General features: G+C 40.2%; 4 protein-coding genes across 5 annotated transcripts; 2 read left to right on the forward strand and 2 right to left on the reverse strand.

Moving 5' to 3' along the window:
- Positions 1 to 1170: 1170 nt before the first annotated feature.
- Positions 1171 to 4637, forward strand: LOC116315980 (myosin regulatory light chain 2, smooth muscle minor isoform). Its single transcript, XM_031734433.2, has 4 exons — positions 1171 to 1310; positions 2839 to 3038; positions 3833 to 3994; positions 4089 to 4637. The coding sequence occupies exons 2-4, from the start codon at positions 2855 to 2857 to the stop codon at positions 4259 to 4261; spliced, it is 519 nt and encodes a 172-aa protein (XP_031590293.1). The 5' UTR covers positions 1171 to 1310; positions 2839 to 2854; the 3' UTR covers positions 4262 to 4637.
- Positions 4638 to 5157: 520 nt separating this feature from the next.
- On the forward strand, positions 5158 to 9545 carry fastkd3 (FAST kinase domains 3). 2 transcript variants are annotated; one of them, XM_031734434.2, is made up of 7 exons: positions 5158 to 5728; positions 6240 to 7708; positions 7805 to 7890; positions 8686 to 8860; positions 8950 to 9019; positions 9098 to 9212; positions 9301 to 9545. In XM_031734434.2, exons 2-7 carry the CDS (start codon positions 6274 to 6276, stop codon positions 9397 to 9399), a joined length of 1980 nt encoding a protein of 659 aa, XP_031590294.2. In that variant the 5' UTR covers positions 5158 to 5728; positions 6240 to 6273; the 3' UTR covers positions 9400 to 9545. The 2 variants fall into 2 exon arrangements, with proteins under 2 accessions (XP_031590294.2, XP_031590295.2); XM_031734435.2 differs by having other exon boundaries at positions 6245 to 7708.
- Positions 9546 to 9600: 55 nt separating this feature from the next.
- On the reverse strand, positions 9601 to 12997 carry chmp5b (charged multivesicular body protein 5b). The gene is made up of 8 exons (XM_031734436.2): positions 12831 to 12997; positions 11319 to 11423; positions 11122 to 11168; positions 10939 to 11032; positions 10783 to 10854; positions 10424 to 10532; positions 10042 to 10154; positions 9601 to 9935 (listed from the first exon to the last, which is right to left on the reverse strand). The coding sequence occupies exons 1-8, from the start codon at positions 12897 to 12899 to the stop codon at positions 9885 to 9887; spliced, it is 660 nt and encodes a 219-aa protein (XP_031590296.1). The 5' UTR covers positions 12900 to 12997; the 3' UTR covers positions 9601 to 9884.
- Positions 12998 to 14869: 1872 nt separating this feature from the next.
- Positions 14870 to 21522, reverse strand: LOC116315986 (delta-type opioid receptor-like). The gene is made up of 3 exons (XM_031734440.2): positions 21267 to 21522; positions 17861 to 18213; positions 14870 to 17322 (listed from the first exon to the last, which is right to left on the reverse strand). The coding sequence occupies exons 1-3, from the start codon at positions 21512 to 21514 to the stop codon at positions 16793 to 16795; spliced, it is 1131 nt and encodes a 376-aa protein (XP_031590300.1). The 5' UTR covers positions 21515 to 21522; the 3' UTR covers positions 14870 to 16792.
- Positions 21523 to 22088: the final 566 nt, after the last annotated feature.

Consider the following 22088-nt stretch of genomic DNA (forward strand, 5'->3'; position numbering starts at 1 on the left):
TGTTTTTAGATAATTTTTTTGTAAACAAAAATAGTTTAACTACTAAAACTACAAATTAAGTGTGGCATACAACGAAAAAAATGATTTTACTGTTACTTATCTTCTGTAACCGGACCCACTCAATGAGCCACATCCCCCTTTTCAGGCATGCCTGGGCAATGCGTTCATGAGGCAGCAGACAACCATATGCTTCACCTCTTTGTTTGTTTGAAGCTTTAAACTAGGCTTCTTCCACTGGCTTTGCTACGAGTAAAACTTTTTCCAGTGTGAAGCTGTTTCCGTAACACTGAAAGTGATATGACAGGTGGACAACAAAGGCGACGTGGCCTGTTTTAACTGTGAGTCAATAGTTCCACGTGTTGCTTTTTGAAGCCCTGCAGCAGTAATCCTCTGTTTACAGCAATGACTGTGGTACCAACTGTTGTCTGACCCATCGTCGGACAAGTCGGACTATAATTATCCTCTATGTCAACATTTCTTCATTTTGTTTTGGTTTAGTATTTGAAGTTCCTTCAATATTTCATTATCTTTTTCTGTTCGCTTTACCTATTTAAATCTTCAATGAGGATGTTCCCAGGAAGACATCATAAATACATTTTCTTCAACAATAAATAACAAGTAAACAACATTAAAACCCCAATGATAATGCAACAAAGGAGAATCATAAATAAGAATTGATCAGTGTCAACGTAGTTTAGTTATGACAATTACCCAAATAGGACTAAATTTCAATTTTTCCATTAAAGGAATGAATGGAGTCAGCTATTATTATCGTATGTTAAAAAAACATACAAAAAAGATAAAGGTATGTGTTGAATAGTGTAGAAAATAAGAGAAACCTTAGATTAAATAAAATATGGAATTTATAAACTTCCATCTTCCCACAGGGATCATTGAAACTACACCTTTCCTTAATTGCTCATCGCAGGGAGGATGTAGTCTCTGTTTCCTTAAAAGGACATATCCATGAAAGTCAAGAGGACAGGCAAGAGAGTGGAAGTTACAATTACTCCACAGGGGGGAGTGTTAAAAAAGATTATGTATTTTAGAGCTAATAATGCTAGAATTATTTCGATATATTTTCAATCAGAGTTTTAAACAAGCTATTTAAGAATTACAATTAGACTGAAACATGCAATTAATTCCAAATGAGAAATAATGGCTTCATTCTTGACCGGCACCCCCACAGTTCTTCATTGGTTTGCTCTGCTGTTCTGTACGGAACCCAGCAATATTATGAGGAAGTGAAGGGCGGTGGTTGAGAAAAAGAACGGCGCAGTGCTAGCTGACGGTTTTCTCGAAGTTGTCAGGTAAGTCTGTGTTTATATCTTTTTTAACGAGCTATTTAGTTGCATTAAACACACTCTGATATATACAAAACATGGGTTTAATCCCGCTACTAAAACTTCATATATTAAAAGAAAGCGTAATATGTTGCTCGCTCGGTTGGTAGCCTCGAAAACACGGCTAACAGTTAGCCGCGTAGCTAATGGCTTACTTGCGAAATTGGTCGGAGTAAGGAAATATTTCCAGCGAGTAAATCCCGCAGTTAGCTTCATGAGTTGAAAATGCGCTTGTGAACTGGGTTATCGCCAGTGACTGTTGGGTATTTCATATAAATTATGATGTTGCTTAATACAGGCCGCAAACCAGGAGAGTGTGCAGGTACGGTGAGCTTTATAAATCATATAAATATCGTGTTTAACTTTTTGGCTTATTGGAAGTTAATTAATGTCAATTGTGCATTTGTATGAACGCTGGGGAGAAGAAACATTTCATTAGAAACGCGTAAATATGATGTATGGGTTTTAACCTTGGTCAATTACAGCAGCTCTCTCAAAAAAATAAACACGTTCCATAATGGGTAAAACTTTTTTCTATTTTAAAGTTGTACAGATATCTAATAAAAGAAAATGGCAAGCAGTCGTCATGTATATTGGTAAATCAGCTTTAGTTGTTTGTTGGTTAACTGTGTCGACTGACTATCACCACCTCACTTCAGTCAGCTTTTCAGATTCATTCTCAGTAGGCATAACATTTCTTGTCATTTTATTGTATTTTTATTATTTAATAAGTTATAGGGTAAGCCATTGCTTGAATTTTCTTTCCTTTTTTGTTGCACTTGTCAGTGTTTCAGATAATATCAGCCCGCATCACTGTTTTTACAGGGCATCACACGCATAGCGAGATAAAGATACTCGCTGCCCAAGCTGGTTGGATCCATTTTCCATGAGCGCAGAGCAGCAAAACCCAAAGTGTCTGTCAACATAAAGATGTTAACGTGGGGACAGTTCAACTCTTTATTCAAGACTTTGCCTGATAAGGGCATCTGTCCTCACATCGGTAGTTTTCCTACCCTCTTTGAAAGCAGTGAGCTGATCAACCTAGAAAGATGAGGAACATTTCCATTTATAGCTCAGTGAGGGCCACCTCACTGGGGATTTGCTGCCAGAGAATTATATTACCCTGCCACTCATGTGTGGACGTGACTGACAAACTCTTATTTTGAATAATGGCATCATCTACTTTGATCTAAATGCTGAATTGTGCTGCCAAAATTTGTCTGTCTAGTGGTGTTTTCTTCCACATTGTTCCTTGGCAAATGATGCTGTTTCCTGTAAATGGGGAATAAGTTGGCATTCATCCATATAACATCGCATCCTGATTGGAATTATTGAAGTCTTTTCGATCAAATGAAAAGTCTTTTAGTTCAGTCTTATCAGATTTAGAAATCAACCCAACCTAAATCAGTTTCCAGTTTTTGTGTTCCTCAGTTGTTAATCAAATGGAGCTGTAATTCAAAAAGATGTGTAACCTGATGTCTGTTAATTTCCACAGAAACAAAACATTCACAATGTCTAGCAAAAGGGCTAAGGGAAAGACCACGAAGAAGCGCCCTCAGCGCGCCACCTCCAATGTCTTCGCCATGTTTGACCAGTCCCAGATTCAGGAGTTCAAGGAAGCCTTCAACATGATCGACCAGAACAGAGATGGGTTCGTCGACAAAGAGGACCTCCACGACATGCTTGCCTCGCTGGGTGAGTAAAATTCTCAGACGTCTTAAGGTCTAATGTATGCCATTCATGCTCTGTTTGTATTCATTTGGGTGTGTACTGATGTTAGCTGTGCTTAAACTGGTTCTACAGCCACACATATTTAGATTTGCTTTTAGCTGTTAATTAAAATTATGATTGCCTCTATAATTTGAGCCTTTCAGGTTTATGAGTAGAGAAAAGGTGCTCTACATATATCTATACTGCTTCATTAGAAGAAAAAAAAAAATCTGCAGTAACCGCAGAGCTGTGTGACCTGTTCCTGCCAATGCTGCTGCTATGCAGGGTTTCGACCCATGTATTTCAAGCTCCTAAGCGGACCCGCCCACCCAGACTAATGTCTGAAAACAGCTGGTAATTTTAAGCTTGGCTTTAGGACGAGAAGCACAGCTGCTGTTGGTTAATATACATTTTTATTTTAACACATTCAGTAAGATGTGAAAGGGTTAGAACTACTAAACAAAAGACCCAGGCAAATATTATAACTTATTACTCTTTTACTCTTGGTCTTACAACTTGTCTAGCAGAAACCCTACACTTAAAAGGCTTCACTCTGCTTCTTTGATAGGAAGCACAATGAAAATAATTATTTGAAGCTGGGATTAGCTGGCTGAAGTTGCTTTATAGAGAAATAAACGCAGAGCTCTCAGTGCAGAGAACATTGAAGGCAGTAAGATGTTTGCCCAATTTAGTTCTGTTCTTATTAGGATAAGAAGTTGTTTGAAAATAGAAAAGTCTCCTCTGAATTCAGTTTGCGTCACACATGTTTATCTACACAGGCAAAAATCCCAACGATGACTACCTGGAGGCCATGATGAATGAAGCTCCTGGGCCCATCAACTTCACCATGTTCCTCACCATGTTTGGAGAGAAGCTCAATGGCACAGACCCAGAGGATGTGATCAGGAATGCATTTGCTTGCTTTGATGAGGAGGGGACAGGTTGGTGACCCACAGTCATGGGTCATGATTTTGTTTAAATTACAGAGAGAACTGTTGCAGTTTCTTATCTGATTTTGACCTTTATCCTGTTCAGGTTTCATCCAGGAAGATTACCTCAGGGAGCTGCTCACAACAATGGGTGATCGGTTTACAGATGAGGAGGTGGATGAGCTCTTCAGGGAGGCCCCCATTGACAAGAAGAATAATTTCAACTATGTGGAGTTCACACGCATCCTAAAGCACGGAGCCAAGGATAAGGACGATTAAGGAGCTACACCAGCGTTCTCCTCTCTGTGCCCTCCACCTCTCTGTCGTCAGCTAGATCACCATGCTGCATGTCTCAACTCTCCAGTTTAAACCCTATTTTAAACAAACCAAAGCAATAACTATCAACACGGTTTGCTGTGAACTTCCAGTATTGCCAAATTTACACATCTGAGAAGAAAAATCTGAATAGTGTTGTTTTGTCATGTAAAGATGTGAAATGGCAGCACTTGGAAAGCTCTGAGGAAATACATCTTTGCAATTCATGTGATCGGGTTTAGCTGAGTTTTTACATTTTCTAATATAAACTTTTTAAATAAAGGCCCTCTATCAAGTTGTATTTTGCTGTTTCCCTTCCATAAATGACAACTGAAATAAGTGTTGCATTATTTTGTCTTTATTTTACTGCCTTGGGTGAAACAAAATTCTTAAGCAATAGATTTTTCCCCTCCTCCATTGGGATTTTTGTCAAGTCTCTACAAGCTTGCTCTCCCTCCTATCCAATTCAATCAGCATGTGCAGGCTAGCACTAGGTGATGTTTGTGCAAAGTCCAGTGCACACGGTAAAATTTGACCTTTATAAAAATGAAAGGAAAACTGCTCAGTACATACCTGCATGCTGTTTGATTTATATCGTATAGGGAGTGGCCTTGTATAATAAGAATGCTTATCTATGAGAGACAAAAGGATGCTAAACTACCAGACGAGAAGGACGGGCTTAAATCCATTCTGGAACTAGATTTTCTTTGGTTTTTGCCAGAACTACATTTACAATGTTCATTTCCCAAAATCTTGTTTGAGCGATGATGCTAAATCCGTCTGCACTTTACAGCCGTGCCCTCTTTAAATGACAGTCCAGGCTTTAGAATGGCAGGTTAAAATACAAAATTATTTTTGGCGCAGTAAGACCACTTAAGCTATGATAACGACCAGCCGCAAACTCAAAACGTTATTTTGAATAGGATTGTCCAGTGATAATGTCGCCCTCTAGTGTCTGAGTGGAAGTTTCAAACCACATGACGCTGCCTTCAATGCTGCCTCGATTATTGGACACACACAACCTATGAAGGTCAGAAGATGATTAAAATGAGTTATCGGAAGTAAACATTTATTGCGAGGAGACTCTAAGAGAAGTGAAGGTTACAGTGAAAGTATGGATTTCAGACACTGCTTCTTTCGTCTGCTCCCTTTAGGGGTTTCAGACATATTTACTAATGAAAGAAAGAAATATATATCTTCTTCTAGACCATGAATTTCAGATGTGTGAAGAGTTATGCTAATCTACAGCAATTCTCTTGTTATATGCTAATTTAAGAATTATTTGAGTTGGAACATCAAGACGCTTGTGAAATTAAAAAAGTACAGACTTTGAGGGTGCCTTGAACGCCTCATACTCCTTACGGAGTCACGTTTGGTAGCATCTCCGGTGTCAGCGGTTATTTGAGCCTTTTCCGCTGTTGGAAGGTCTAGGTATGATTTTTTTCAGTTTACTGTCGTCACATTGTTGTTTTTATTTATCATTCCGAAGTGTCAACCCTATGAAAAGTTACTACAAAGAGCAGTGCGGCTCTGCTAGGTTACACATGAGGCTAGCACCTATGCTAACGTTAGCTAACAGCAACCTTCAAGGTTGGTTCACTAAAAGAAAGGAAGACATTCGTTTCCCTGTATTTAAAACATTTTGGTGAATACCAGTAATATTTTAGTTTTCTATCAACATATATATTTAAATTTTGTAAGTAAGGTGACATTTACGGATAATATTGTTCGCTTTTGCCTATTAAATAGCCAAAAATAACAGAGATTATCTTTGACTTGAGTTATTTGCATACCACTCGAGCGTCTTTGTAAAAAGCCACCCATGAACTGCTCATTTTAAACAGGAAAACGCTTGGAAGTAGTCACTGACTCTTGGTGTTTTTTTGTTCTCTCACTTATTTAAAAATAGTCTTAATATTTTTGTGTTTTTATTTCGTTTTAGCACAGCTGGGACCGGTGAGTCCCGGACCAGGGTCATGGCTTTGAAGCTGATTCAGAGGTTTCCGTTCAGGATCCGATGTTACCCTGTTGGATCCGTCAGGCCTCTGAGTACCAGCAGCCAGTCCTTATGTGTAACTTGCCTGTGTACATCAGCCGGCCGGTGTATCAGGATACGGGGCTGCCGGAAGCTACTACAGGACAGCGTGACGAGGAGTCTGACCACCATCGTCAGGGAGCCTGCCTTCATCACCAGCAGCTCAGTGGGAATCCACAGAGATTCGGTCCCTCGGTTTTGTCTGACCCAGCTGCATCGACCCACAGCTATAGAGGAGCAAAGTTTCCTGCACCGCCTGGAGACCTGCTCCTCCTCCAGGCAGGTTTTCAGACTGCTGCGCTCAGTGGAAATAGTGTCTGACACCATGGCCGCAGCAGCCCTTCACCGTGTGGCCGACCTGGAGCAGGAGGGTGGTGCTCTGAACAACCCCACTGTGTTGGAAGAGGCCACTATCAGGGCCCTGTGCTTCCAGCTGGAGCAGGACTCTGGACGGTTGACTGATGCTGGACTGGTTTCGGCTCTCTTGGCCTGTACACGGCTTTACTTGGATCCCTGGAGCACACTGATGGTGAGGCTCATGTCTGAGAGCCAGGCAAGGCTTGACAGGGGGGAGATGACCATAGGGGAACTGTGTACTCTGGGGCAGGCGATGCTGGCCATAGAGGGTCCAGGCAGTGTGATGCTGGAGCAGTTGATGGAGCAAATCCAGAGGCAGGAGCTTTCTAATTGGAGCCTAGCAGACCTTGTTGCTGTTTATAGACTTCTGCAAGGTGGTGTGGGTGTAGATGGAAAATACAGGGACCTCCTGAATGCCATGCACAGCCACGCTGTGACTGTTACTTCCCGTATGGATCCTGCTGCTGTCAGCGGGGTGCTAGGCGCTCTCGTAACCCTGAATCAGATGCAGGCCATGCCTCTTGTGATCAATCTGTGTAAGCAGGCTGTGCGGCATGTGCCTCACTTCACCGATGAGGAGCTCACCCATGTACTTGGGGCACTAATGCACTTTGGTCACAGTGATCATTACTTTATGGAGGCGATGGAGAAATATGTTCCTACAGTGGCCTTCACCTCCCACCCAGAGACAATTACTAAAGTGATGCAGTTCTTTGGACGCAGGAACATCCTTTCCCCGCCCGTCTTTGATGCCATTGCTGAGAGCTTTGTGTACCGAGCAGATGACTACAGCACCAGCCAGGTGGCCAGGCAGATAATGGCTTTTGGGAAGCTGGGATACCTCCCACCCAATGCGGGCCAGGTGTTTGGGAAAGTAGAAACTATCCTGCACACGCGTTTCTCACAGTTCCAGCCTCGAACGCTGCTCAACCTGCTCCATGCCTGCACCCTGGTGGAGAGGTTCCCTGTTAATTTTGTCTCCAAAGTTTTCAGCAGTTACTTCCTCCAGCAGCTGCAAGGTAAATCGTAATGCCAACACACCTGCTGTGTCATGAGTGCATGATTTAACAAAATATTGCTGACGTCATTTCCTGCTCTGTGTTTTTGTCCTGTAGAGCAAGGCATGGGAATTGAGCGGGCTGTTCTGGCACAACTGACTCAGCTCTACATGACTGTAAAGTTGGAGTGTCCCTTCTATGAGGTAAAGTATTTAGAACAATGGGAAGGGTTAGACACTTGGAAAGCTGAATGACACAGGAACAATGCAAAACCTGAATACACACCCACAGGCTTAACTCATCATTGGTGTGTGAGCTTCAGTGCATTTTAGTTATGTGGCAAAAAATGTACCTCAGTATCTCAGTGTGGTCACACAATCAACAGAAAGCATATTTCACTGTTTTTAGTTTGTTTGTGTTTTGTTTTGTTTTTCCTCAAATCATGATGACTGTAATTAACTGAATTATAAACGATAAAGTTTGTATTTTCTTGTAATTGCCCCTCTGTGTGACGGCTTTACCCGTCATTTTGTCAGCATTTTACATAGGGAGTAAATTATTTGTCAATTTACTTATCTAGCTTACTTTGAAAGGTCACTTTATTGTTTCTAGTGTTCTGTTGTATTTTATTTAAAATTTACTTACCAACCTCCGTTCCGTTCTTTTATCTAGTGTTTTCATTTTTTGAGATCCAAAAACACGAACTAAGAAATGTATACACGTTCTGTGAGCCTTTATAAAAACAGGTTAGTGTTTTTATTTTGAAGGGGCTAAAAGGTTTAAGAAATGTCTGTCAGTTATGTAAAGCATCTTGCATGTTTTTCTCATTTCAAATGGATAGCAAACACGCGTAAAGGTAAACAAAAAGAAGTGAATACTAATAACATTTATACTGCTCAGTGTTTTGTTGTCAAATAAATGAAAATCTGTAAGTCACACATCATAGCAGGCTATGTGAACACTTTCCTGTGTCAACCTTTCTGTTTTTCTTTCATCAGGGTCCCAAACTCCTTCCAAAATACCGCGTAAAGTCTTTCCTCATGTCTGGACGCTCTCTGGAGACACCAGTGGATCCACATCTGTACAACTCTGTGAAAACTGGATTGGTCGATTTGCTCGGGGATCGTTCATACTTTGGATCAAAAGTTCTGACTCCGTACTGCTACACACTCGGTAACGCACACTGGTTTGCACCAGTGGTTTGCTTCATAAATGTTTCTTGTAGCTTATCTACTGAAGGCTTCGTTCTTTTATTGTTGCAGATGTTGAGATAAAACTTGATGAAGAGGGATATGTGCTGCCTGCCAGCCAAACTGATGATGTATACAAAAGGTAAACCAGTTTCATGTTTAAGATGTTAAAGCAGTGAAAGTAAAGTTCATATTTGAGAGCTGTATGGTGACGTTGCAGGATCGCTCTGTGTATTGATGGACAAAAGAGGTTCACTTCAAACTTGAGGCAGCTTCTTGGAAAAGAGGCCATCAAGCAGCGGCATCTGCGCCTTCTGGGATATGAAGTTGTTCAGGTTAGATCCTCAACAGTTCTTAGATTTGTGTAGATCGGTACATCCTAAAATTCAAACGAAATAGCCGAATTTGTATTTTTCTTTCTAGATTCCTTACTTTGAGTATGAAAAGCTGCAAAGCAAGAACAGCATGGTGGAGTATCTACACCAAAAAATCTTCCCTCACACCTACAGGCTCAGCTGGTGACCGCGAAACAATCTCGCTGTGGTTGGAACGTCAGGGCTTTTAAAAGGAAAAACTCCATATTTATTTTTTGCGAACAGTCATTGCCAAGTTAATGTGTTTTAAGTTATCACCTGCACATGCACAAATTTAACTGGACAATAAACTGTCTTTTGTACAAAAAAATGACTTGATGGAATGATTTCCATATCACACAAGGATGAGTATTGTTTGAAAAATATAATTTATTTTGTTTTTTGCAACAGGGTGCTGCAAAAACTGTACAAAGATAATAGAAACCTAATTCCAGCAATCACAAGCTTAGTTATAAAGAGTCATAAGCACAATCTTTAATTAAAGACGCCCGATTTTTACCTTACAGTTTCTACCATTCATAGGACAGAAGATGCTTTGGTTCTTATTGCTGCCTTTTTCGGCCAGGAGTGTCAGTTGGATAAATAGAAAAAAAGGGCTATGATACATGTAAAACTAGCATGATGTGTTTTCCTTTAAGAAGCTGGGATCTGAGGAAGGCCAAACTCGTCTACCAGGACACCATCCTGAAAGAAGAAGGAATTCCCATGAATAATGAAAGCATAACAAACCAAGAAGCTATAAACTAAATAGAAATTTCACAGGATACTGTAAAAATCTTGTGATCAGTACCCTGTTTGACTTTTCGCCGGGCAGGCCCTCTGGGATGGAAGGAGCAGATGAGGCCTCGTCGAGGTAGGAGCTGTCGTCATCCATCAGCAGCTCATCTCCCAGAGCGTCCAGCTCTGTGGACAGAACAGCATTTAAAGATCAGGAGCTGTATCACTTTAGATCTGTGTTTAAACTGTCTACACACGTGAATCCTTAAAAAGTCCTAACTGTGTGCACAGGGATGTCAGTGGAAAAACTAGAAGCTTTTTTATGAAACCCACACACTGGCCACATATGCTGCAAAGATATGTCTTGACCAGAACTGCTGCAGCTTTCGACTCTGTAATGTTTTTTTTTTTAATGCTGTATATGTGAAATCCTGGCATATTGGTGTTTTCCCGACCTGCTTCCAAGTCGTCCTCGTCGATGTCAGGCGTGCCATAGCTTCTGCTCATCGCTTCCTGGATCTCATTGGCATCCTCCATCATGTCCTCCAGCTGGTCTTGGAGATCCTGAATATTTAAAAAAAAAGTTTGAATCATTACATTTGTGTCAGCAGCGTCTTTGGTAATTTGATAACCAGCATACTCTGCTCATATTTCATCTGGGCTGTTATTAATCCCTGCTGGCCAATCACCATTAAGGATCTTTCCTGTACAGGACTTCTCTAACGTGTGTATATCAATAATAATTAATTAGTTAATTATTAACTAACAGCCAAGTAACTACATTAACTGCTGTTAAAATGACCTGAAAGCATACCTCAATTTTATCAATCTTCACATTCTTATAAGCCTTCTTCATGTCTTTGAGGCCAACTTTCATGGCATCAACCTAAAAGAAAAAAAAACAAAACATGTTAGCACACATAATATTTTCTTCTGTAACTAAGATCTGGTCCAGTTCCTGTTCTCTTACTGTAGTTTTAGTGTCCTTCAGGTTTTGGATCGTGTAGTTTGTTTGCTCCATGTTGAACGACTGCTGCATAAGATTGTCTCTCTGGCTTTCATACCTTGGAGCCGTGAAGAAATAAAGTTATGAGAGCAATCAAGGTGACAGCTTAAATAACTTACCCTTTCTTTAGGAAGTAAAAGTACTCACATTCTCTTCTGCTTGAGCACTCTCATCGCCTTTTGCTTGACCATGTTCTAGTGGGGGAGAAAAAGGACAAACTTGTAGAAAACCCCCTCACAAACTGTAGGAATTATTTTAGAGAGGTTTATTTTGATCTTGAGATGAAGGTTTTTAAGAGACACCAGCCTCTTTGTCTTACAGTACAACCAGACAACAAGACTCACCTTTGAAGGCCCATCTTTCATCTTTTTCATCTGATCTTTGTACTTCACAAGTTCAGCATCTAGTCTGGCGATTTTCTTATCAATGGATTCCGCTCGAGAATCCACCTGAAAGTAGAAACATGACGTCAATTTTAGTTGATCTCTGACAGTAGGACCATATTATTATTAGAGCTCTTTTTAAAGAACAACACAATAATGAATTCAGAGTTTTTCCTGGTTCAGAATAGGCCATTAAATGGTCCTACAGATGTTGAAGGGCATCTACAGACTATGCTGCCTATGTTTTAAACCTCCGTGGTAGCAATAATGGTCTTGTATGCGACAGTGTGCTGGGGCACCTGGGTGAAGGCAGTTAATGGCAACAGATTGAACAAACTGATCGAGAAGGCTGGTTCAACTCCTCGGCATCTTGGACAATCCATCCAAGCATGACCCTCTTGATTAGTCACCACAGCACACGAGTCAAATGACTCACTGCCACAAGGTGCAGGCCTGAGGACTACAGGAAGTTCCTGTCTACCTGTGGCTATTAGACTCTACAACTCCTCCCTCATGTGATGCATGAAAAATATACACATGCACAGCAACACTTCCTAACCCATCGACACTTTACCAGATAGGACTATCATTATTATTATTATTACTATTATTATTAATACAGTATCACTTGTAGTTTATTCTCCATTGTCACATACTACAATTCCCTATAGCATTAAAAATGTTATTTACAACACCACTTTCTGCCCATTTATAATACTAATCATACTGACATTTATACTTATTTTAACATTTTGCTTTTGTTCTCACTTGTGTCTTATCTTTCCAGCAGCCGTTTAGTAGTTGATCATAATTTTTTTGTGTGAGAACGTTTTTTCTCATTGTACCGAGCATCTAAAAAGGCACAGGGATTTCCCTTGGGATCTATTTTATCTCATCAGAAACTAAGCATTTTCCTGTTATTTCTGGCCATTTGGTGGACACTGTAAATGTATTTTAAGTTACAGTAAATTAAAAATAAAATATTTTTCTATCACAGCCGTGGTAATTTTCCTGCGGTGGGCGCTAAAACTCATCAACATTAAACACGTCCTTCCTCTCCAGTCTGACAACCAGTTTAACTGGTTCATGTCTGCTTATTCTCTTTGTTTTACTCGGAGAACAACATGGTTTGAGCTCAATCACAGTCAAATGGCTCAAATTCCTGCCCAACGTTACACAATGATGACCCATTACTCACACTGAAAACTGATTGTTTGCTTTGAGAACCTTATTTACCGACTGACACTGTCAACACAAGGCGTTAGGTTTTAAGTCTACGAGACATTAAAAACATAAAAAATAACATACGATTAATCTAGAAAAAAATGTATATTTCCGAAAAAGATATCTCCAGTTAAATGTGTGAACCCGTGGCCTGTTTGGTCCCCAGAAACTTGGCTAACACTTAGCTAACTGTCTTTGTTTACTTCGTTTAAAGATCCTTCCGAAAAGTTATTTCCGCCTCATACTTACGCTTCCGATGCAGTCCGTCAGGTTCGGCGGCGGACCTTTAGCTTTTCCTTTGCCAAATATGCGATTCATTTCGGCAAAACTAAGGAGAAAAATGTAAAAGAAGGGCTACGTTTGTTTGCCTGTCAAGAGTTCAGTGTCCAACTAAACACCCGGAAAAGCCCTTCCCATGACGTAAGGGGAGTCACATGGGTTTGACTCACCCGGCCACGCCCTCCTCAGATTACTCTTGTGCTGTTGTATGTGTGCTTGTTTATTGGCCTGCCTCGTCTTTATATGGCGCAATTAAGTTCCTCAACTAATTCTTTTTCTCTCTTTTTTGCCGTTTAGATAGCACTAATTCTAAAAATTAAACACAACTACACAAAATTTGTACAAAATTCAGGGTCCGAAATTAACTTAATATGATATATATGAAATATTCTATCATTTCATATATTATGTCTATTACCTACAGTAAGCTCAAGTATTCCAGTTATCCACACCACAGCTTGTAACTAAAAGCTATATGCCCCCCACTCTGCCCACACAGTCTGATAATATTAAAATTAGGTACATCTTTCTAGACATAGCCTCGCCAGCCCGTCTGGTTCATTTTCCTTTATTATTTATTATGCTTGCTGCCTTCAAACAAACATGCTGTTAAAAGCATAAATTAATGCGGCCATCTGCTTTTTCCATAAAAGCACTTATTATTTGTAGAGCCCTTTTCAAAAGACAAGTCATTTATGAAGGAGAATACAACAGAAAATGTAAATTAGGAAAAAAGTGTTAGTGGCTCAGCACCTGATTGTTTACCTTATTTTACTTCACTGATAAAAAGATTAGAAGAGTTTTTCCTTATCCAAACAAAGAGAAATTTCATATGGTTTGTTTAAAGCAAAATTATGCATATGTTCAGTATCAGACTACCGACATATACAGTATGACAGACTCGGTATTCTCTATGTAAATAAAATTAATTTGACCTGAACTTAGAACATGAACCTACATGAATCTAGTCTGTCTATTCTCATTATGGCTTATTTCTAGACATACAGAAATAGTCCAAAAACACTAAGTGCTTGAATTTGCGTGCATTAATTCAGTAATTCATAAACTGCTATGATAAGTCAAGTCCATTTAGTAATGTTGAAATATACATGCTATCAACATATCAAAAGCCAAGTTAATAATAATAATGCTAATGATGATAATAATAATAAACGATTATGGTTTTGTATCAGGTGCATTAATGGGGGACTACTGATCAAATGATCTGGAGGTCTTGAATATTGAGAGACTTGTGGATGTATTATAATGGGCATAATAAAGGAAGTCTGAGACACAAAAGCTTGTAATGTGGGAGAAATCATCAATCATCACCTGCTGTATCTTCTTATCCCGTGGTCTTGCAGAGGTGGCACAATCATTATTAATCAGCTGATGTAATCAAAATCACAGAAAAACAATTTGCACGTGAGGGTGAGAATGTTTGTTAATTGGGGGTCTCAGCCAGATTCTTCCCCCTGATGTAAAACCTCAAGCAAACAATATGAGCTTTAAATCATGTGCAGCCATAAAAACCTCAAGACAGTGAATATTTTTCTTTGAATGCTGAACTGAAAATTGAGATCCAGCATGTGAACACTAATATGGACTGCTATACGGAAGCTTCTGTTTATGCCAAGTTATGTGAATGCAGCTATTAATCATTGCAGTTTCTTTAAAATAAAAAAACAAAACAAAGACCCCACATTGCATCCTCTTTCCTCTGGGGGGAGCTGATGGCTTACAGTAAAAAACTCTTAAACTGTAGAAGTCTGCAGAGTCATTGCCTCCAACAAGAATCTCTTCAAGGCTTCGACTTCTATTAAAACAAGTCACCAAAAAGGAGAGAGATTTGTTGTCCTTAAAACAAACAATGAGTATCCGCTATCCCCGAGCTTGTCACACTCCAAGAAAAGAATCATTGTGTATTTGTTAAGCTTGTTTTATTAAGCTCTTCACAGACACGTACACATCCTGCTCGAATGACGGCAGGAGAAGCCAATGTACAGCATTAAACTGTGAGCACAGAGATTAAAAAGAAATAAATAAAAACTACAACGATGCCTCGATCACAGTGTTGATTCTTAGAATAACGTCTCTTATTTTTAGAACATCTGTGCTTCATCTATTTTTGTGTCCGCATACATGTGTCAGCAAGAGATTTATCAACAAGTATTAGCTAAAGATGCTTTTTTAAATGAGATAGATGACTTTTATGTAGTATTTGCAGTACATTCAAAATGACAGCACAGTCCATGAAGCGTATGGCTGCTGATGTTGCCTTTACTATCATAGCAGTGATGATTAACATGCTACAAATACAGTATATTTTTTATAAAGTCTGTGCAAAGATTTTCTTTTTGCAGTCTATACAAAATAAGTCCTTGTATACAGACTGAGATACTGTACAGTTGTTAGAATATTCTGTATTTTTACTTGTTGAAAGACCTAATCGGCTTATCAGGCTGCACAACAATAACAGTATGACAGTTCAGCAGGATTACAGTATGTGTATCATGGTAAAAGCCATACACAAAGCACATGTCATTATTAGTTATATTCCACAAAGTTAACAACTTATCAGTCTGGACACAATGCCAGGGTCAAAGCTGATAGAGAGCCCTCTGTCAAATTTTAAATGCACATTCAAGTCCAGGATCTTCCCTCCACGTTCTCTCATTGACTAACTTGCTTTGATGCAGCTGAATGTTGCTTTTTTTTTTCTCTCTCTGACTCTTACACAACTTCAAAGTCCAACATGAGTCAGTGAGTGCTCTCACACTGCGGTCAATCAGCACCATTCAGGCTCTGCACGGATGTGAAAATGTTTTTGGCACATGTCTGCTGTCAGCGATTCATGCAAATATCACCAGCATGTCAAATGCATTGAATAAAAATAGCAAACATTATAATATGAAGTGCTGTTTGACCCCATCTAGTAATCATTCCTGTAGTCATTTTTCTGCCGCCACAAACATTTTTTCCTGGACTTTTAAAGGCACATTTGGCAAATGAAAAATGATAGGAGGAAATTTTGGGAATAAACAGCATTTGAGAGACAAATGAATCAAAACTGATGAAACTTGATATGGGCCTAGTGATTTTAATCAGCCTCCTGCTCATTTACCCTTTAAATAATCGTCAGTTCTCCTGAGATATCTTAACATAATTATCTCATGACTGTGTGTGCAATATTGTGTAATGATGATTTTATGAAAGGCTAATCTGCTGATTATTTTCCCAGTAAGCTCAATACCCATCCATCCGCCCATCCATCCATCTCCTACTTATTCAATTCAGGGTTGTAGAGGTGATGTAACGTATCTCAGCTGTCAGTACACCCCGGAAAGGCTGGCAGTCTAAATTACACTTATGGCTAAATAAATCATCACTAAAACAGTAAGTGATCATGTTTAATTAACTGTCATGTATGAAATCAAAATCCCATTTAGGATGCTGGATGGTGCGAATGTTTAATTTCTCCTAAAAAAACCCTCCCCGAACAATTACTTAGTCATCAAAATAAATGGGGATTCATGTAATAATTGGTTAATCAACTAATTGTTGGCCCTCCATCAGCAGTAATCCATATTAATAATAAGCAGCACTTTCTTCATACAAAGAGGATCTTTGACCTACTTAAACAGAAACAGTGTTTGGTTTACATCCACCTGCCAGGTTAAACCATAAATGCACAATCTTTGTCTCGATCTACAATCACAGGCTGCTATGAGGGAAAGTGTCAGAGGTCAGAGGACACGAGGATGAAGTGATTTGGATTTATGGACAACCACATCAATGATGGTACCCTGGGTGATAATGAAAATGAAGTGAATCCAAAACCCAGTCTACATTGCTGTTGTGATGTGGGTTAAGCCCAGGTACTGTGAGTCTTCTTTTCCAGTGTGGGAGATTGAAGACAGTTCCACCGCTAGTCATGTCGGCTTACCAGTCCCATCCGGGTTCTCCAGGGGAACAGCGGCCTCTCGCACAGTGCTGGGGGCCTTTTTGCTCCCTGACACTTTCTCCCCCTTCAGTTTGGCTGACAGGCAGAAGTCTTTGAAGCAGCGTTTGAAGTTCTCATCCAGAAAGGCGTAGAGGACAGGATTGAGGCTGCTGTTGGTGTAACCCAGAGCCACGCAGAAGAAGTAGGCGGCCATGATGGCGGTGGTTTCCGGCACGGTGACGAGAGCTTTGACCAGGATGAAGATGTGAATGGGCGTCCAGCAGACCACAAACACGGCCACCACGACCACCACCAACCGCGTGATCCGGCGCAAGTTGCGATCCTTCTCCCTCGAGCCGGACAACATTCGGACGCTCTTCAGCCTCAGGACCATGAGGGAGTAGCACACGGTGATAATGAGCACAGGCACGACGAAGGCAAAGACAAACACTAAAATCTTCATCAGTGTGTCCCACTTTGTGTAGGGATCGGGGAACTGCAACGCGCACTCTGTTATGTCTGTGGAAGAACAGGGGAGAGAAAATAAAGTCCAAAGTGGCAATTTTATTTATATGGCACGTTTTATTAAACTCAATGTGATTAACACTGAAAATAAAAACAGAAAAACCTGTAGGTTTGATTATGTCTTAAGTCAGTGAAAACATTTAAAAAAAAAAAAAGGCATTCACACACAGCTACCAAGTGTGAACAAAAAGGTTTTGAGTCTATTTTTGAAGTGCACTTTATGATAAATGAAATTCCACTTCACAATTTTCTGCAATCAATTTAGCAAGTTGCTGTAGAATAGCTAATCTGCACTCACAAGGGAACATTTTGCTCTGAACGCTTTTTTATTTCTTACATCATCTATATTCAGGAAGGATGTGCTCAATTTGTAGCTAATGAAAACTCTTTAGTGACAGATGGATTTGATATATTGAATATATTTCTGTTCTTAACATTTTATTAGTACATGCTTGGAGAGTATTTGCTATGCATAGAAAGTGGACAGAGACTCTTAAACTGTTTGTTAGACATTGGGGAAAGATTTCCTCACCGCTGTTCGTCTGAGTACCGCCCAGCACAAAAGCAGGTATCCCTGCAGCCGAGGACAAGATCCAGATGCACACGTTTATCATCTTGGCCTTGAGGGGAGTGCGGAAATCCAGGGCTTTCACGGGGTGGCACACGGCCACGTAGCGGTCCACACTCATCATGGTGAGGGTGAAGATACTGGTGAACATGTTGTAGTAGTCGATGGAGATGAAGACCTTGCATACCACCTCGCCGAAGGGCCACGTATTCAGAAGGTAGTCAGTGCTCTGGAATGGCATCGTGGTGGTGACGAGGGCGTCGGCGAGCGCCAGGTTGAAAATATAAATATTGGTGGCGGTCTTCATCTTCGTGTACCTGTTAAATATGCACAACACAAAGTTGTCCTGTGAGGAGAGATACGGCACTGTCTCAGCAGCCGTTATTGCTTCGCGACTCAGTGGAAGACCTTTGTTCTAGGCCCATTATGAATTAAACATTGTCCATTAGTCCACAGTGCTTTCTTGAATTTGTAATGCAATCTTTCAGGCTCACACTTCATTGTTATGTGTAAAGTGGTGCTGATTGGAAACCATATCCAATGAGCTTTATACAGTTGTGTATTTACAGATTTTTACTTGTGCAGAATACATGCAGAACTTTGGGGTTTTGGGTATAAATTTTAAAAAGTTGATTATTTCTGCGCAATTTACTTGCTATAGTGTGATCTGCAAGAACCTAAAAGATTCACCTAAAAGAATGAACTCCTGTTCAAAATTGCGGCAAAATTTCTACTATTCACAAGCAGTTATCCAGAAAAAGAAACAGGTAAAACAGTATTTCCTTATGATACAGCCCACTGAAACCAGATATCATCGAGTTGCTTAAACATTGTACTTTGTAAATTAAGGCGACTAGTTAGCTAATTATAAAGACAAAAAAACACAAGAAAATAGTTGTGACCAGAAAAAAGAAGTTCAGTCTACCAGAACATCTAAAGTTCACTATTGAACACGCTGCATGCATATTTATGGTGTGAAACTAACCAAAAATTTGCTAGCTAGCTTGAAACATTTAGTTTCAAGCTAGCTAGCTGCTAGCTTCAGCTTTATTTGTATAGATAAAGCTCAATCCTCTGAGCAAAACAGAAATTTATTTGTCATGATATCAAATTTTTTTCAAGTTGACTTTTGGCCACTTGGGTTTAGTTCAGCAGGCACTGACCTTGATATGTGGCTAACGTGTTAGCAAGCAGCTATTTTTTCTTTTATACACATATAGCAGCGAATAAGCAAAGTTATATTCACTGGGAGTTGTTACATAATGAAGTAAAGCCACTGAATGTATTCACATGTTCAAGTGCAGTTGTACACCAAATATCTAATCAGCCAACCACATGGCAGCAACTCAGCGGATCTAGACATTGTAGTGGATCTAGTTCAATCTGAGAATAAGACTGGAGAAAAATGTGATTTAAGTAACTTTTTTGTGTCAGATGGGCTAGTCTGAGTATTTCAGAAACTGCTGATTTACAAAGGACAACCAGTATAGCGTTTACCAAAAAAAGAAAAACTATCCAAATCAGCAGTTCACTGATTGAAAATATCTTGTTGATACAAGAAGCCAGAGGAGAATACCCTGACCATTTCAAACTGAAAGGTGAGCAACAGTAATTCAAATATCCACTCGTTGCGACCAAAGTATGCAGAACAGCGTCTTTGAATGGACACTCTATCAAACCTTGAGGCAAATGGGCTACAGCAGCAGAAGACCACACCGGCTGCCACTTCTGCCAGATAAGAACAGGAAACTGAGGCTACATTTCACATAGACTCACCAAAAGTGAAAAATAGATTGGAAAAACCTTGCCTGGTTTGATGAGTAAGTGTTACTGCTCCAACTTTTGCATGGTAGGGTCAGAATTTGGCATAAACAACATGAAAACCCTTATCCACCTTGCCTTGTATCAACAGATCAGGCTGGTGATGTATAATGGTGTAGGGCATATTTTCTTGTCACCTTTTGAACTCCCCTGAGCACTGCAGCCTACCTGAGTATTGTTGCTGACCATCCCTTTATGACCATAATGTAGCCATCTCCTGATGGCTTCTTCCAGCAGGATAATCCACAAAGTTCAAATCATCTCATACTGGTTTCCTGAGCATGACAATGAGTTCACTGTACTCAAATGGCCATTTAGAGGCCAGGGGGTGGAACGGCAGATTCACATCATGGATGTGCAGGTGACAAATCTGCAGTAACTGTGTGGCGCTATCATGTCAAAATAGACCAAAATCTCTGAGGAATGTTTCCAGCATCTTGTCAAATCTGACATAAGGAATAAGGGCACATTTAAAAGCGAAAGATGGGAAAACGGGCAGAGTTTGGCTATTTAAAACATGACATGTCTGAAAATCAGACAAGCGGCCTAAACATCTATTTTGTGGCCCAAATTGACTTTATTACATTTGAATGATTTCATATATTTCTTCCCAATAAATCAGCATTAAGCATCTTCTTCCTTCAGCTGTCTTGTTCTCTATGGAGCAACAGTAAAATGTACACTCTTGTCTGTAAAGTGACGTGAAAAAGCTGGCTCCTGCAGACAGGCGAAGCCATCAACCTGATTTGAGGTAATTGTTGTCGAGGAACTGAAGCATTCTGGATGGCACTGCAGCAGTTCACGTTACATCAGATAAGATTTGTTGCTCACACAGACCATAAATAAAGCCCAATGAGGTGTAAGCATGTTATCGGGTTGACAAAGCACCACTGGTTTCAGACGTAATTAATATTATGCCTGCCAGGCCAGACTTGGAGAAATGTAAAGAACCCCATTATATATCTGGGAGGTCTTACTGGAGAGTTGCCATTCATAAAGTTGGCATGTTTCATTTTCTGGAGGAGGCAGAATTAGCTCTCTGTCATCAAGCTTTTGAACATTTAATGTCAGATTAGAAATGACAACATTCCCTTTCTTTGCCAAAATGAAGTCTTGTTTTCTTTTTTGAGACTTGGGGGTTTAAAAAAGATTGTTCTCTATCTGGATGCTGTCTCATACCATTTTAAATGCCCACTGTGTCGACTCTTTCATGAGCTTAGAGCATCACACCTTTTTTCAGTGTCTCTGAAGCGCATCCAAAAACAAATTGCAGGCAAAAACAAGAACTGTGACTAACACCAGATGGCCTGGAGGTCACTGTGAAAACCCAAGTCTGGGTGCTTGTTACTTACTCTCTTATTCACAAGCAATAACATTTGCAAAGGTAGAGAAGAAAAACATTCCTCTGGCTGGATCTTGGTTTCTTAAAAAAATGACACAATAGCATCTTTTCCCTTTTCTTTTCTCCATAGAAACAGAGGAGTGATTTCTGGTAGACCATTTATTATTTATACTTTATGTTACACAAAGTGGGGAGAAAAATCCTTACCTGATGATCACATACATAACGAGGCAGTTGCCCAACAAGCCGACCACAAACACCACGGAGTACACTGCGGTGATGATGGGGATGATGGGAGACATGCTCTCCTGCTCCCAGCTATCATCATCGTGGGTCACATTGCGGCTGTCAGAGTATCCGGATACCCAAGCAGTTGAATTCGCCGGACAGTCTTCCAGCAGCGAGGAGAGGCACTTGGTGTCTTCTTTGTAAATTTCAATCGGAGTGCTTTCCATTTTGACACCTGTTTGTTGTTGGGCTGGGAGGAAAAAAATCCTTTCAGGTTAAGACTTTTAAAATCGAGTTACTGATAAATTCTGCGTGTTGAATTTAGAGATTTAACATACGGCAGGTAAAAAAAAAAAAGGTGATATCGGAGCAACTGAGCTGCAAAAAAAGCATCTAGAGCATCTTTACTCAATTATAAAAATGAAAAAAAGTTTGCACGATCAATTAATTAATGCAAAAACATCACACCTACACAAACTTCACTTTGGTTGTGGAGACGCGCGCAGATCTGGCAAAACATGTCCGGTAAAATACGCGCGATGCTGCGAATGGTTGAGGGGAAAACGCGCACTGTAATGTGAAGCTGGCAGTTTACTCACCTTAACCACTCGGAAAAAGAGAGAGGGGGGAGAAAGAGACGACGCTGTTTTTATTTTTAATATATCCTCGCAGGTATAATTCAGCCCGGCTTGTTTTGTTGCCCTGGTGAAGGTTACGGCTCATCAAAGTTTGGGGATGGTACTGCGCGCCCGGAGAGGAGCAGCGGCAGCTTTGCGGACCCTCGTGCACACGCACTGATGG

The sequence above is a fragment of the Oreochromis aureus genome, linkage group 9 (assembly GCF_013358895.1).
Source record: "Oreochromis aureus strain Israel breed Guangdong linkage group 9, ZZ_aureus, whole genome shotgun sequence".
NCBI lineage: Eukaryota > Metazoa > Chordata > Actinopteri > Cichliformes > Cichlidae > Oreochromis > Oreochromis aureus.

What these genes read in the sequence shown, in the direction of transcription:
- LOC116315986 (XM_031734440.2), bottom strand. Translation starts at nt 21,514, where the DNA reads ATGGAAAGCACTCCGATTGAAATTTACAAAGAAGACACCAAGTGCCTC. An exon ending in GTTATGTATGTGATCATCAG is followed by an intron (nt 18,214 to 21,266) that starts GTAAGGATTTTT and finishes CATATTTAACAG; the next exon opens with GTACACGAAGATGAAGACCG. An exon ending in CGGTACTCAGACGAACAGCG is followed by an intron (nt 17,323 to 17,860) that starts GTGAGGAAATCT and finishes GTTCTTCCACAG; the next exon opens with ACATAACAGAGTGCGCGTTG.
- LOC116315980 (XM_031734433.2), top strand. Translation starts at nt 2,855, where the DNA reads ATGTCTAGCAAAAGGGCTAAGGGAAAGACCACGAAGAAGCGCCCTCAG. An exon ending in CGACATGCTTGCCTCGCTGG is followed by an intron (nt 3,039 to 3,832) that starts GTGAGTAAAATT and finishes TTATCTACACAG; the next exon opens with GCAAAAATCCCAACGATGAC. An exon ending in CTTTGATGAGGAGGGGACAG is followed by an intron (nt 3,995 to 4,088) that starts GTTGGTGACCCA and finishes TATCCTGTTCAG; the next exon opens with GTTTCATCCAGGAAGATTAC.
- fastkd3 (XM_031734434.2), top strand. Translation starts at nt 6,274, where the DNA reads ATGGCTTTGAAGCTGATTCAGAGGTTTCCGTTCAGGATCCGATGTTAC. An exon ending in TGGAGTGTCCCTTCTATGAG is followed by an intron (nt 7,891 to 8,685) that starts GTAAAGTATTTA and finishes TTCTTTCATCAG; the next exon opens with GGTCCCAAACTCCTTCCAAA. An exon ending in ACTGATGATGTATACAAAAG is followed by an intron (nt 9,020 to 9,097) that starts GTAAACCAGTTT and finishes GTGACGTTGCAG; the next exon opens with GATCGCTCTGTGTATTGATG.
- chmp5b (XM_031734436.2), bottom strand. Translation starts at nt 12,899, where the DNA reads ATGAATCGCATATTTGGCAAAGGAAAAGCTAAAGGTCCGCCGCCGAAC. An exon ending in TGACGGACTGCATCGGAAGC is followed by an intron (nt 11,424 to 12,830) that starts GTAAGTATGAGG and finishes TTCTACTTTCAG; the next exon opens with GTGGATTCTCGAGCGGAATC. An exon ending in GTGCTCAAGCAGAAGAGAAT is followed by an intron (nt 11,033 to 11,121) that starts GTGAGTACTTTT and finishes CACGGCTCCAAG; the next exon opens with GTATGAAAGCCAGAGAGACA.